Source organism: Cucurbita moschata, unplaced genomic scaffold (genome assembly GCF_002738365.1).
Source record: "Cucurbita moschata cultivar Rifu unplaced genomic scaffold, Cmos_1.0 Cmo_Scf00023, whole genome shotgun sequence".
NCBI lineage: Eukaryota > Viridiplantae > Streptophyta > Magnoliopsida > Cucurbitales > Cucurbitaceae > Cucurbita > Cucurbita moschata.
Genome location: NW_019268539.1, coordinates 3085907 through 3099881, shown reverse-complemented (window position 1 = coordinate 3099881; position 13975 = coordinate 3085907). Strand labels below are relative to the sequence as shown.

Here is a 13975-nt window from a genome sequence, read left to right as displayed (position 1 = left end):
TGAGATCGGAAACAATGAAGAAGTCTATTAGTTTAACAAGTGGAGATGAAAGGATTTGAACCTCAGACCTCTAAACTAAAACCTTATGAACTAGTGACATTAGAAGTAGTTAATAACAGCGGTTTTGAAACAGACAACTTCTTTCCACATGAAAATATAACCTTATACATCCGGAACAATGCAAATTCATGCAACATCTTAAGAAATTTTCCAAGAGACCGAGAAAGTTCTAAAAGTTTTTTTTTTGAAGTATTCAACGGACTTCACCATAAAGAAAAACATGAAGGAGAAGTGTCGACGCTATACATTGATTTTGGGACGAAGATTGTGATCGACATACAATTTTAAGTGTGCTAATTTGGCTAGGAATCTAACGAAACAACATCAAATTCGATCGGTAAGAGCTTTAAGCGTTCAATTACAACAGTAACACGAACAACGAAGAAGCAAGAGATATGTGGTGTTGCTGCAAATAAAGAATTGAGCAGAAGAATGGAAAAAGGATATCATGGAAATATGCAAAGCATTGAATTTAGTCTCACATGGCCGGGTGGGCTTACCTAGCCTGCAGGGAAACTTCATGTAATGTACACTTCTTGAGCGGCCAAACTTTGTAGTGGTGCGAAGCACATCTCTCGTCTCACATCCAATATTGCGATCAACCAGAGTACCATTTATGTGTTTACGTCGCCTGCATTTAAAATCACACCAAATGAGAAGCTAATACACAAACAATAAGCTCTTGTGTGCTCCTAGCGAGTCGCCTAATACCCTATCTTAGCCATTCTCTTGGCAGTAACCAAGCTTCAAGGCATATTGATCAACTATTATGGAAAGGGTTATGGCTAATAAATAAAAAAAAAAAAAAAAAATCCTATCTTTTTCACCCAGATGATGTTAGGAATCATGACCTTTACAATGGTATGATATTGTCCACTTTAAGCATAAGCCCTCGTGACTTTGTTTTTGGTTTTCTCAAAAGGCTTCGTACCAATGAAGATAATGTTCCTTACTTATAAACCCATGATCTTCCTCTTAATTAGCCAACGTAGAACTACTCAACAAATGTGTGGGCTGTTTGTCCATTTTTCCCATCTATTTACCCTGTACTGTTCATATGGAAAGGAAAGTTCATCTAATCAATTGGAAGGCTGCTTCTCACTGCATTCAGCTAGGTGTCATGGGCATTGGAGAGACATCAGGAGTGGAAATATCTCTGTGATTACTAAATGGCTTTGGAGGCTTTATCTTGAAAGAAAGCTTTTTGGTGAATATGGGACAGAGGACGGGCAGCTTTATAGATGAGCTTCCGCTAGTTCCGTTAGCCCTACGGTTGCAATTGCTAGAACCAAGGAAATTTTGATGGAAAGTGACTTTTTATATGTGGCAATGATTCAAATTTTAATTAAGTTTTGGGAAGATTCCAGGGGAGGGGATGTGATTGGAATTCGTCTTTTCTTTGTTTGTATCACCGAGACACCCGAAGGGCCGGCCATATGTGTACCTCGCCTCGGGAGACCGGGCCCATTCAAATCAAAAGAGAATGAGCATGGTCCTCCTTTTGTGAGTTCTTCCCTTCTCTGTTATCCAATGGTCCTCCTTTTGTGAGTTCTTCCCTTCTCTGTTATCCATTACTGATAGCATAAGTTAGATTAAAGTTGTTGGGATGAAACCTCATATGGTCGAACACTAATTGTAACGTACCAAGTCTACCACTAGCAGATATTGTCCTCTTTAGGCTTTCCCTTTCGGGCTTCCCCTCAAGGATTTTAAACACGTCTGCTAGGGAGAGGTTTCCACACCCTCATAAAGAATGCTTCGTTTTCCTCCCCAAACGATGTAAGATCTCACAATCCACCCCCTTCAAAGTCCAGCGTCCTCGCTGGCACTCTTTCCTCTCTTCGATCGACATGGATCTCACGACTAAGATGTCATAATAAAAAAAAATGTTAACGGAACAAACTCCAAAGAGAACCTTATAAGGAACAATATTCAGTATCACTTCGAGCTCCCTAGAAGAGTTCCCATTTCTTCTGGTGGTGTTCTTTCTCCTCAGCTCATGGCAAGAACTTCCGAGATGCTTTCATTTTCTCTTCTGCCGTCCCTAAGAGAGTTCAGAATTTTTTTTGTATAGATTTGTGTGACTACCCTTTTAAAAAGAAAGCACAAGTTTAGAAGCCTAATGCACTAGAGAGTAATTATTTGGGAATTTTGGTTAAAAGGATATAAGAGAATTGTCTAAGGGAAATATCTTTAGTTGAGATGATGAAGGATTAGTTCTTGTCCCTCCTGGAATTATATTCACTCTTTATTTCTTTTAAAATCCTTCACCATTTGAAGAGGAGGAGGAGGAGGAGGAGGAGGTTTAATCATCCATCAACTCAGACATCTCCCACTTTCAACTGGAAGCATATTCAACAGCTCAAACTAAAGAAACAAGAAGGGAAAAGGAGGAGGAATTGATTACCCATGCGTCAAAAAGGAGCCTCAAGTGACTCATCCCAGGCATCACTTGCATTTGAAGCATCTTCAGCTTCTTCTTCCATGGAAAGACGAATATATTCTCTATGTGCAAATCGATCCCATTCCGTCAAAGTTGGATCCTCATGTTCCTAACAAAATAGAATATTAATTTTCTCTTCAGCACTTCAAAGCACAACATAGTTGAAAGCGCAAATCCATTTGCCAGAAATTTGAGGCAAAAACACCACATCTACCTGACGGATTAGGAATGGATCACGACTTTCAAAAGCAACGAACTTGTTGAGATTGAAAAGGATGTTGAAAACATGTCCAGCAAGTTTGCAGTTTTTAATATCTCGCAATGTTATGCATTCCTCATTCTATATATGAAACAAAACACCAATAAAATCCATACTCAGCTGAAATAAGTTGTGAAAATAAAAAAGGAGTGAAGCAATAGCTAGGACAAGGAATTGACCTCTGGTCCGATCATATCAAAAATCTGGCACAATATGTCCTCAAAAAGCACTGGTTCCTGAGCCATACACTCCATTCGGTGCAACTGCTCTTCAAAAAAATAGTGCATTTCTTTCCTTGTGAGCACTCCATTTCCGTCTAGATCAATGCATTTGAACCTAGAAAAGGGAATCAGGAAGATCAAGCAACACCGTATTTTTGGATTATACATTATACCCCCCAATCCCCAAACCCCAAACAAGATAAAGATATTCCCTCCACTACATCTTAATTGAGACTATGAAAGGATCTCCAATTGATTTTTGCTAGGAAAGAAGAAAAAATAACAAAATAATCAAGATAAGGATCTAAATTGATGAGAGGTCGCAGCTGAAATGGTAAAGGAAGATGCAACACAAAATTATTAGAGAACTCTTTCTATTTGATCTTGCAGTAGATTAGATGATCTGGGTCTGGAATCCTACTTCTTTCCATGCTTTCTTCCATTTAAGGCATTGAGTTTTTTCAAGAAATATTGATCTTGCAAATTTCACTCATGTTCAAACCGTTATTTCTCTGTTCAAATCTAAAATACCTTAAATTGAACTACATTAGAAAGTTCACACAAAACCTCCAGACAGGAGTAAATATACCAGTACTCGAGGCTAGGTTCAGATGATTTATCCTCTTCAGCCAAAATGAAGAACACAAAGTCTTCATACCCCATCCTCCCTTCAACGTTACAAGTAAATTTTCTTGGAACCTAACAGGAAAAGACAACAAATAAAAAGCTTGTTGGCCCAAGAATAATCCAAGAGAAAAACCAGTCAATAGATGAATAATCCAAGGGGAAAAATTCAAACCTGAGAAAAGATTCTATCGACAATCCGATATGTTAAAGCATGGTTACCATATTTGATAACATTCTCTTTCTCGATAAAAAAATCATGATCATTGTCAAGCTCCCAAAATTTGCAATATATGACATAGAAGTGTTCGTATGAGAAGTACCTAAACCACACAAGGACAATCGTAATGAAAAAGATCCAAAATCTAAACAATAGCAACATATGTTTTTAGCATATAAAGAAAAAATCAGATAGACCTTATTTTGAAGAAAGATTAATTTTTTTTAAAAAAAAAAGAAATCATTATTTCATAAAATGACAGAAAAAGTAATTTTACTATATCCTAGACAAAACAACTGAGACATAAGGAGTCTGTTATCATGTTCAAGTTTCCTTTAGAGAATACAACTACGTGATTAGAGTGTATCAAGATAACTGCCTCCTATAGATAACATTCTGATTTCCTACAAGAAAACTGAGTGTTGTCAACATATGAGCATACTTCAGGACTTTGTTGATATCTTCTTCCTTGTCCACATGCTGCATTGCAGCAATTAAGTTGCCACGCTTCAACTCCCTGAGGGTAATACGACCGTTACTGGATCTGTTAATATAGTAAAATATCCTGTATATGACTGTTTCAGCTGTTCCATTCGTAAGAGAAAGTACACATCGAATCAGTTTCACATTGCAAGACATTAGATCCATGTGAACATTGGACCCATGTGTAAATTAGACTTGCAAGTAAATTTTTAACCATAAATAAAAAGAGGAAAAACTACTTAAGTTTTCAAAATTTTCCTTGGATTTGGAAACATCTCAAAATAGTAGATAACAAAAAAAAATCATAGATGGAAGTAATAATCTTAATTTCAAAAGCTAAAAACAAAAAGTCAATTGGTTATGAGATGAGGCTTGGGTAAATCATGGAAGTAGGGAAAAGTACATGAGGTTGAGAACATGAATAACTTCAGAAAATAGAGTTGAATATTTTCCGCTAATTAGAATTTTTAAATCAAATGCTCAAACAATTAACATTGATAATGTTTACTTGGGTTGAAACATTGTATCATCACTAAAACTTCACTAGGAATATTTTAGTCAAAGTTGAAGCCCTTCAGAAGAATGTATAGGCAAATTGACACGTGGAAATCACAACCAAATTATATTAGCAAAAGAAACAGTGTGATCAAGGTCTAAATAATATAGAAACAATATATCTATAAAATCAGTTCCTGATTACACATCTGAAAAAGTAGTGTAGCTGTAATCTTCTCACCATATCTTTCCTGGAATTCTGGTGTACTTTGCAAAAATTCCAACCCCGGATGAGTTGCCAAAAGTTCTTGTAAGGCAGGTTTGAAATCATCCTGAATTGAAGATACAAATTTTTACTGAGGAAAGGGAAACAATTTTTCCCTGCGATATTTCTCAGAGAAATGAGCTAAGCCAAACTACAATTTTCAAAAAGGATTTTTGATTGTCATCAATGTTTGAATGTGAAGCACGTATATGCAGCTTTTGATAGAAAACAATACCTGAACAAGGTAATTTCGCTCTGGCTCCTTGAGAATAGTAAATACTTGAGTTGCTAAATCCATAGTTAACATATTGCTCGTAATCCAATAATTGATGAACTGTTCTCTGCAAAATAAGCAACAAAGTCATTACAGACTTCCAGAAAAAAAATCTACAAAACAAATACTCATTCAGTCATCAGGATTTAATTAATAGTCCCATGTTGCTCAGATTCCAAGGATCATTCAATTATTCAACATATGTGGAAACAGAGCATAGAATCCTAAAAATGCTTTCATTTTAAAGTTCACATATAGATATTTTCACTTCCATTCTTAACTGCATACCTCGATACTTTTCCGCTGCAGTTAGCATCAATCTTCCTAAAAAGAGTAGTGGAGAGATATGAAGGTAACTTGCAGATCTCCTTCGTGACTGATTTAAACTCTGCATTGAAAAAGGAAAATGAAAAATGATTCCTTAAGAAACTAAAAGAAAAAGAGCCACAGGAACAAGCAAGAGAAGAGTACAATTGCATTACAGTTCATTCTCACCCTTTATTTGCACTCCATCCGAACGAGACAGAAAAAATTGATTCACTTTAGATAGAAAATCTTCTGTCGTGGCATTCGGTGCTGGACAACCAGTTGTAAAATAAAACTACAAACATATTATAAGTCTCATGAGACTCTGTGAACTTGTAACATCTCTAATGCAACTTTGAACAGACAAACATACAAGCCCTGCATACTTGGATTAATAATTAGCGAACAATCTACAGTTTCCTTTATACCTGTGGTATAGCCTCTCTTGCTGGCTCACAGACCAACTTAAGTGGAGAGCCTAACGAAGAAGGTCCAAACCTCTGTTTCACCATCCGTGGGGAACTGGATGCACTGCGTGGTGAAAGTGGAGGTGTACTGCCACCGGGAAACATGGAAGGTAGAGAATGGTTAGAAACACCATCCATTCCAGTAGAGTTCCCGCCAACATTCAAAGAAGCACCGGACTTCGCATCAGTAATCAAAGAATTCACCTAAGTTCAAAACAATAATTGGAGGGAAAAGGGTCGTCAGAAGGAGGCAAAAATCAGATGAACGTTTACAGTATAAATTCCTATACAATACAAGAACTTCTGCCGAAGGAATCGCTATTCACTGTGTGGCTATGGAGAGGCGCAAGTAATTTCTAAAATTGATTAGTTTTCTCATTTGTTATAGGAAGCCATAAAGAACACCAATCATGACCTTGAAAGTACAGAACACTCGAGTAACATCGATTTAGAGTTTCTAAACAAAGCGTAGTATTAGGATGAATCGAAGAAGTACCAGTCGGCCAGTCTCGGGAAGCGAAAGCCACTGCGAAAACAGCGCCTCAACGACATAAGGATTGGATTTCAGAGCAAAATAAGATACCTCGGGGAGCTGCAACATCTCCAGGTCCAGCGGGAACTCCAAGTCACCTACAGCGTCCATATCCATCACGAATTCAATCCACCTCTCGTACAAACCGCAAATTCAAATCACCACAAACAGAAAACCTAATCCCCACTCTTCATGAACTCCACACTCGACTCTCACTCCACTGCGAAGCACTTTGAAGTAAGATCTCCAAAAGCAAACGACGCAACAACAACTGGTGATCAACAACACATGGAACCAAACCACCACGGATTTAGCTGACTCAGAAGCTCCGAAACCGGAAGAATGGCCGATGGAGGACAGTGACGGAGCTGCATGTGGAAGAAGAGAGGGAATTCGAGTTCGACGGAGGAATACTGCGATAATTGGATCCAAAGGGAAAAAAGGGCTTCAATGAAAGGGAAGCTGAGCCGACTCCGATTGAACTGCGACTGGACTGTAACTGCAGATCGACTGTAGAACAAAGTCGAGAAATCGTACGGATGAAAGTGCCCGTCGTTTTGTAAGTGGAAATGGAAACGGGGGCCGTTGATTTTCTCGACGGAAGCAGTATTAACGAATCAAGTTGGCTTTAGCTTTGCTAGGGCCCAATAATTGCTTTTTTTAAATAAAAAAAATGGAAATAGTATTCTTTTAACCAATTACTAAATTAATAAAAAAAATAACTTTTTTCTTTTAAACAAAATTAATAATTACTTTCAAATTTTTAAAAAATATCCATAAACTTTAAATGAAAATCGATATTGTTTTATTTCAAAAATACTCGACATTTCATGGATTATCTCTATTTGATATTATTTCTGAAAGTTCACTAATATTTTAAAAACGTGTACTAACAATAAGATTATTTTTTAATCGTAGTACTAAAATGCCTATTAAAATAGAATGGGGTTTTTTAATATGTGAATATACCTCTGTGAATGCCTCCAAATAAACACCGCAAATAAATTTAAGGAACTTTTGCGGTTTTTCATATATAAGTGCAAGATCAAAATCAAAATAGTCAATCACATCGAAACAACCTCCTCAAATATATTTTTTTTTGCATCAATGGAAGGGAGGTGAGAGCGGACACAAATGTTTACCTTGTGTATTGAATTAGATGATCCTATACACTAACCATACCTAATATGGTCGATCTTGATTTTGGTTGAAACGAAGGGAACCTGTTACTAAACTTAACACAGGTACTAGGACTAAAATGAAACTTTCAAAGGCATAGAATCAAGTGAGTTAGGAAACGTCCAAACGATAGAAAAGAGAAGATAATCACACAACTTAGAATGTGTTAATATGAATCTAAAATTTCGATATGTAAAATGATACGAGTTATAAACAACACAGTAAGTTAATTACAAGAACAGTAATGCTAGAGAATGGAACAAAGGAGACTTTGCATCTTGCATGAGGGGTTGGAAATAAATAAAAGAAAAGAATAAAGAACTCACAAGTCGGAGTTTGGAAAGAACCTATACCTCCCTCCATGGCAATATTTTACAGTGACCAATGGAAACGGATGATCCAAGAGCCAATCTGTGCTTGTCTTTAATCACTCACTCACTCACTCCCAACAAATTAGCCCATTTTCCCTCTAAAAACCCTTTCAGTCCAAAAATTTACCCTAATATGCAAAGCAACAGTTAAAAAGTAAGGGTAGTCTCACCAAAAAAGCAGGATTGGTTTTTGGAAGCAACTCCGACGACAAGCTAAATCATGAATGCTTCTCACCGGCGCTGATCGGTTTCTCGGGGACTTCTAGTTGGGGAGGCAAGAGTTTCAAAAAGCTGCCTTGAACGGGTTGATTTGTCGCCATTGCAGATTCGTTAGCTGTGGTTGGAGACCAAAGTGACAACTTAAAATGACATTAACGAAGGAAAGATGCTTAAGAAATTCTTCGTGGGGCAATCATTACGGAAACAATGCAATGCAAATTCAAGAACAAATAATGGAATAGCAGCAAGAAAATGAAGGTTTCCTAAGGGCTTGAAAATTACCAAAAAGAGATTTGATGGAAGGTCTTGTAGATTTTGCGCTCTTCTTCTTCAATTCAGCTGTTAATAAAAGACGCAGACAAGTCATGTAAGTTTATTAAAATCGGCCATGTAAATGGATGTCGTAAAAGACAATATCTCCAATCAAGAAAAAGGAGAATGCGTTTCATGTATTAACAACAAACATTTTAGTTATGTATGAACTAAAGAAACATCTATCTTAACATTAAACGGTATATTAGTTGAATATATTCTGCCATGAAATTGTTCCCAAACATATATAAGAGAAAACAAAGATAATATAGTTCATCCTTCAGAACCATATCACATTCCAGATCTGATGAAATAGGATGAATTGAGACGGTATTTTATAAATACGTAATAATCTTGAATGTATTAACCATTTCTTTATGTTCCAATTGCCTGGAAGGACAAAAGAAATACATACTAAAGCACTATGGATAAACATGAACCCAAGAAATGAAGATAGAAGCCATAAAAGACTTGTCAATATAATCTACCTCGACTAAACAATAGCCTTTCCCAGAAAATACGATTGAAAGTTGAAATGAGTAACCAAGCCAACCAATACAAAAACCTACATTGCCTCGAGTGGCATTACTACCAGTAATAAAGAAAAACATCCTGTTATTTGGTTTTTGGGTAGTGTGAGAGGGGAAGTGAAAAGCAAAATATATATATCTGATGGAATTCTTTCTTCAAATATGCATTAAAAATTGAACCGACTACAAGAGAAAAATATTGTAAGAGGTGTGAAAAGAGATACCTATTCCAGGCAACTGATTATCATCAATGATTTCCAAGTTTTTGTACGTATAACCCACAAAATTGACGTCCTTCGATGATAACATCTGCATTAAACAACAAAAAGATAAGCAAACAGGCAGAGCATATTTTGTCCTATACATATACCGGTGGTTTCCAGATCATCGTCGTATGTCTTAAATACGAACAAGGTCGTATAAAACAATGGCCTAACGCCTCTCCCCAAATGAAAAGAGGAAAAGCAATGGTTCTAGTCGTTAAGAATCAAGAAAAGACGAATTTACTTGAAAAAACCAAAGAGAAGACTGAATTTCGCTAGACTCCAGACCTTTTCTCATTACTCATAATAAACTAATTTTCCTCCGGACCAAATAAACCAAGGAATAGCAAGAAAAACAGCCTGCCAAGGAGTCTCCTCCTGTTTCAATTCCAACACAGTCCAGATTCCAGACCATCTGGTCACTTTAGAAAATAGAGACGATTCCCAATACCATTGACATGCCAAATGTTTGTTTACCACCCCAAAAGCTGATTCCCATATGGCAAGAATCATACTGAAATTCAAGAAATTAGTCATTCATTAAAAAAAAAAAAAAAAAAAGTCATCAGTTGACACGTTAAGTCTCCAACCAGATGACCTTGTTTGACTCAATTAGAAGTTGCCTAGTATTACAAATTTATGGCATTGAAATAAAGCCGCTTCTCCAACTTCAAATCAAACGAGTGACTGAAGTCTGAAAAAAACACAGTAATTTTATCATATATCTTCAGCTAACTCCCCAAAAATGGATTTGATTGAGAAAGCCACAACAGAAAAAGAAAAAAAAATCATCCAGCATATTAGGAAATTATAGATGCAAGGTATAGAATGGCCACAGTAAATATTTTTGTCACTGTAAAAGCAAAACCCGATTCCAATGGTTCTCAATAAACAAATGATACATGATCAGGAGCCTGACAAACTAACCTTTCTCCATGGACCTGATTTTGATGACGTCTGAATTGCATTTTCAGTCTATCACAACATCCATAATCAGATAGACAGAACAAGTTAGCACAAGGGTAGCAGCAGCAGTTCTGCCGCAGATACAGAAAATGAATTACTCTGTACCTCTTCAAACTTCTCAAAGTTTTGAGTATCCAATTCGTCATTGACCTCAGGAATAAATGCAGCTTTCATTTGATACAACTTGTCCCATTCAATGCCCTTGAACCACGGGTGTGCCTACAAATAATAAGCCAAATCAACCAATAATTTAATTGCCACTCTATCATAGGAACTCATTATGTTAATGATTGATCAAAATTTAGAACAGAACACACCACACAACACCTTTATTTCATCTGCACCCTTGGTCCCAAGCCTTTGTTCAACATTGCATAAGAGTTTACTAATTAGATCCTTCGCTTCTGGAGAGAGTTTTGCTTCTTCTGGAAATTTCAAATGAGTTCTCCAATTAACTATCTGCATCATAGGTTAAAGAGAAAAAAAAAATTACTCATGAGAGAGAAAACAACATCAAATCACAAGACGAAAGAGTCAATTCCTAAATAATTAACTAAGCTACACAAATTAGAGATGGTTTATCCAAATTACACCATGTCCCTATAAGGCCCAGACCATCCTGAATTTTCCAGTTCACCCTTAATGAAATAAGAAAAATTAAGGGTCTGTTTACATATAAGGAATAACAATGACGGATTGAAGATTATTTCCCCATTCTATAATTATTCTTTACCCAAGTTGAAAATAATTAGGTCGCCAAACCTATCCAAAATAGTAGTTAGACTCGTCAGTCAAAATAGCGACATCCTAAACGAAGGTGGAGGACACTTTTCTCATTTATCCATTCTTTTTGTCCATTTCAATTTTTAGTTTAACATTTTGCTTCACTACATAACTATAGTCTTGTAACAATCTAAAATAATTCAGTAAGCCCTAACATTAGAAGTTCTTCTCCATTTTCTACCGGTTTTATTTTGATTGGCCTTCATTTTTTATTCATCCACATATTCATTCCCATCCAGTAAGCGTAAACCAACATAAATGCGACATACCCCGTGAGATTTAACTTCCATTCATGTTAAGAAATTAAGGGCCATAAGCATAATCAGAAACTAGTTCCATATTACCTTCCTACAAGTTGACATTGGCTCATCTGAGTAAAACGGTGGAAATCCCACAAGCATTTCATACATGATGGCACCAAGTGACCACCTGAAGAAGTTTTAGCAAAATAATTAAAAGGTTCTCTTGAAATATAAAAATATACCGAATAGAGCAGAAAGATGCTAACCAATCACATTCCATTCCATATCCTTTCTTCAACAAAACTTCCGGAGCAATATAATCAGGAGTTCCAACTGTAGAATAAGCCTGCATCCCAAATCACCTTGATGTCAAATACAAAAATCGGGGAAGCAACAAAAAGTTTGCAGTAAGAGGAGTGGTTGTTAAAGGTTTAAAATGGGAACTTCACTAAAGAGAGTGGAGAAACCCCCTAGAATAATCAAAATCAAAAGGGAAAACTTTTGCTCACCAGTACACCAGTTTATAAGTGACTAATGTAAAGTAATTACAGATCTACCATACATGATACTGAACTACTTACAAGCATCCGCCTATTCCTTTGCCAATGTTGTAGTTGTTCCTGTTGTGTGCGTTTTGATGCCACAGGTCGCCCATCACTTTGAAGAGCACCACTGAGGTTATTTCCCTGGGAAAAATCCTTTTCTTGTAGGTTACTACAATCTAATGGTTTACATAATCCAAAATCTGATAATTTCATATGGCCATCCTTGTCAAGAAGCAAGTTATCTGGCTTGATATCTCTGCAAAGCACACAGGGAATAAGGGTTACTCCAAAACAACCCAATGCAATTTATAAACTACAGAATAAATCAGGCAGGAGTTTTCACCTATGAATATAATTATGTTTATGGATTGACTCAATAGCTAAAACTGTTTCACCAACATAAAATCGGGCCTCGTCTTCTGTTAGAGTATCTTTCCTCATAAGCAAAGTCATCATATCTCCACCAGGTAAGTATTCCATAATAAGATACAAATACTCTTCATCTTGGAAAGAGCAGTACAGCTTTACAATACAATTACTGTCAACCTCCGCCAATAGATTCCTTTCAGCTTTCACATGTTCAACCTATAGTCAAATAATACACATTCAATAAAATAGTGACGGAAACCGAATATAGTGCCGGTAATGCAATCATACCTGGCCTCTTCGAAGCATCTCTGATTTCTTAAGCTTCTTCATGGCATATACATGGCCTGTTGCTTTCTCACGACAAACTCTAACCTGTATCTCAATCAAAATGGAAATGTGTCTCATAGAATGTACAATAGGTTAACATTCTGTAAGACAGTGCTCACGAAAAATAATGCATATGGAAACTACAAGCAAGATCCCACTGCCAGCCAGACTGTCCCAAACCAAAAGGAACCCCAAGTGGGGAAGATGCACCGATGCAATAGGAAAAAAGAAAGACGAGTTCACTTTGACCAGCTCCGGCTATTAACACTTGGTCCTTTTCTTTCAGCTGAATTACTAGACTTAGCAGCCTAGTTAAAAACAGTGTCAAATCATACTTTAAAAGCTAACCAATAGCAGCCGCACAATCAAGTATGGATAGACAAACTTTCATGTGAAAGGAAGTATTCACACCTCTCCGAAAGCACCCCTCCCTATCATTGTTAGAGGCTCAAAATCATCAGCACCCATTTTATGCCTCTGAAGGCGCATATACTCCGTTTCCTTCTTCTCTAGATGCTTAAGCAGGTTGCTCTGCTCTTCTTGAGAGACCTCAGCATCAGCCAACTTCTTTTCTAGTACATGGCGTCTGCAAGAGATGAAAACTTTACTCCATGGTACGAAAAATGAACAAGTACATAGAATATTAACTAAACAGCCAAGGTGACAGAGGACTTCAATCCATATCCGGGAAAAAACCGCAGGCTGACCTAAAAAGGAAAGTGCGCAACTGGAATAAAAAAACATCTGTAAAACAAAATGTAGCAAAGAATGATAGCACCTAAGCCAAACAAATTTAGCATGTGTTACACAGTACTTTACATGAAGATGGAAAGGCAGCAGATAGAGTGAGGAAGGACTAAGGAGGAGAGAATACTGTAGAAAACTAAACTAATCCCGCAACTATTTCTTTGTTAGCAGATATTTTATATACATACATAATTTACTAAAATATTCCATTGGGACTTTACCAAAATATAATCTAAAAAAATGAATACGTTAAAGAGTAAAATAAAAGGCATATTCAGACCAGTATATATTTGACTTACAGAGGAAACATTGGTCTCTCAAAGTTGGATATATACACTTACACCTAACAGCTAATTTAAAAAAGATATGTGTAAACAGAATAGATGCCTTCCCAAAAATAAGTTTTATGCATAAGAACGTTTTTCCTTCTTTTTTTTTTTTTTTTTTTTTTTTTTTTTTTTTTTTTTTTTTTT

At 36.5% G+C, this 13975-nt stretch overlaps 2 protein-coding genes across 6 annotated transcripts in view; both read right to left on the bottom strand.

The window, feature by feature from the left end:
- Positions 1-282: 282 nt before the first annotated feature.
- LOC111460292 (probable serine/threonine protein phosphatase 2A regulatory subunit B''delta) lies at positions 283-7249 on the bottom strand. Of its 3 annotated transcripts, XR_002713413.1 has the most exons (14): positions 6614-7249; positions 6079-6321; positions 5840-5945; positions 5633-5732; positions 5306-5411; positions 5047-5137; positions 4270-4411; positions 3783-3930; positions 3573-3682; positions 2942-3098; positions 2718-2843; positions 2468-2612; positions 561-691; positions 283-466 (listed from the first exon to the last, which is right to left on the bottom strand). XR_002713413.1 is itself a non-coding variant. In XM_023103492.1 (13 exons), the coding sequence occupies exons 1-12, from the start codon at positions 6764-6766 to the stop codon at positions 2475-2477; spliced, it is 1620 nt and encodes a 539-aa protein (XP_022959260.1). In that variant the 5' UTR covers positions 6767-7249; the 3' UTR covers positions 283-691; positions 2468-2474. The 3 variants fall into 3 exon arrangements, 2 of the variants coding, with proteins under 2 accessions (XP_022959260.1, XP_022959261.1); XM_023103492.1 differs by having other exon boundaries at positions 283-691; XM_023103493.1 differs by having other exon boundaries at positions 283-691; positions 2474-2612.
- A 741-nt stretch (positions 7250-7990) lies between these two features.
- LOC111460060 (serine/threonine-protein kinase tricorner-like) overlaps positions 7991-13975 on the bottom strand; it is an 8082-nt gene continuing 2097 nt past the window's right edge. For all 3 annotated transcript variants that reach the window (XM_023103141.1, XM_023103142.1, XM_023103143.1), the window contains 12 exons: positions 13167-13341; positions 12717-12800; positions 12403-12644; positions 12096-12315; positions 11781-11860; positions 11617-11701; positions 10817-10948; positions 10595-10708; positions 10451-10498; positions 9485-9569; positions 8701-8757; positions 7991-8533 (listed from right to left, as the gene is read on the bottom strand). In XM_023103141.1, the coding sequence (XP_022958909.1) occupies positions 8418-8533; positions 8701-8757; positions 9485-9569; positions 10451-10498; positions 10595-10708; positions 10817-10948; positions 11617-11701; positions 11781-11860; positions 12096-12315; positions 12403-12644; positions 12717-12800; positions 13167-13341 (1438 nt within the window). In that variant the 3' untranslated portion in view covers positions 7991-8417. The remainder of the gene's footprint in view (positions 8534-8700; positions 8758-9484; positions 9570-10450; positions 10499-10594; positions 10709-10816; positions 10949-11616; positions 11702-11780; positions 11861-12095; positions 12316-12402; positions 12645-12716; positions 12801-13166; positions 13342-13975) is intronic.

What these genes read in the sequence shown, in the direction of transcription:
- LOC111460292 (XM_023103492.1), bottom strand. Translation starts at nt 6,766, where the DNA reads ATGGATATGGACGCTGTAGGTGACTTGGAGTTCCCGCTGGACCTGGAG. An exon ending in AGCGAAATTACCTTGTTCAG is followed by an intron (nt 5,138 to 5,305) that starts GTATTGTTTTCT and finishes TCTTCAATTCAG; the next exon opens with GATGATTTCAAACCTGCCTT. An exon ending in GAACCTAGCCTCGAGTACTG is followed by an intron (nt 3,099 to 3,572) that starts GTATATTTACTC and finishes TCCCTTTTCTAG; the next exon opens with GTTCAAATGCATTGATCTAG.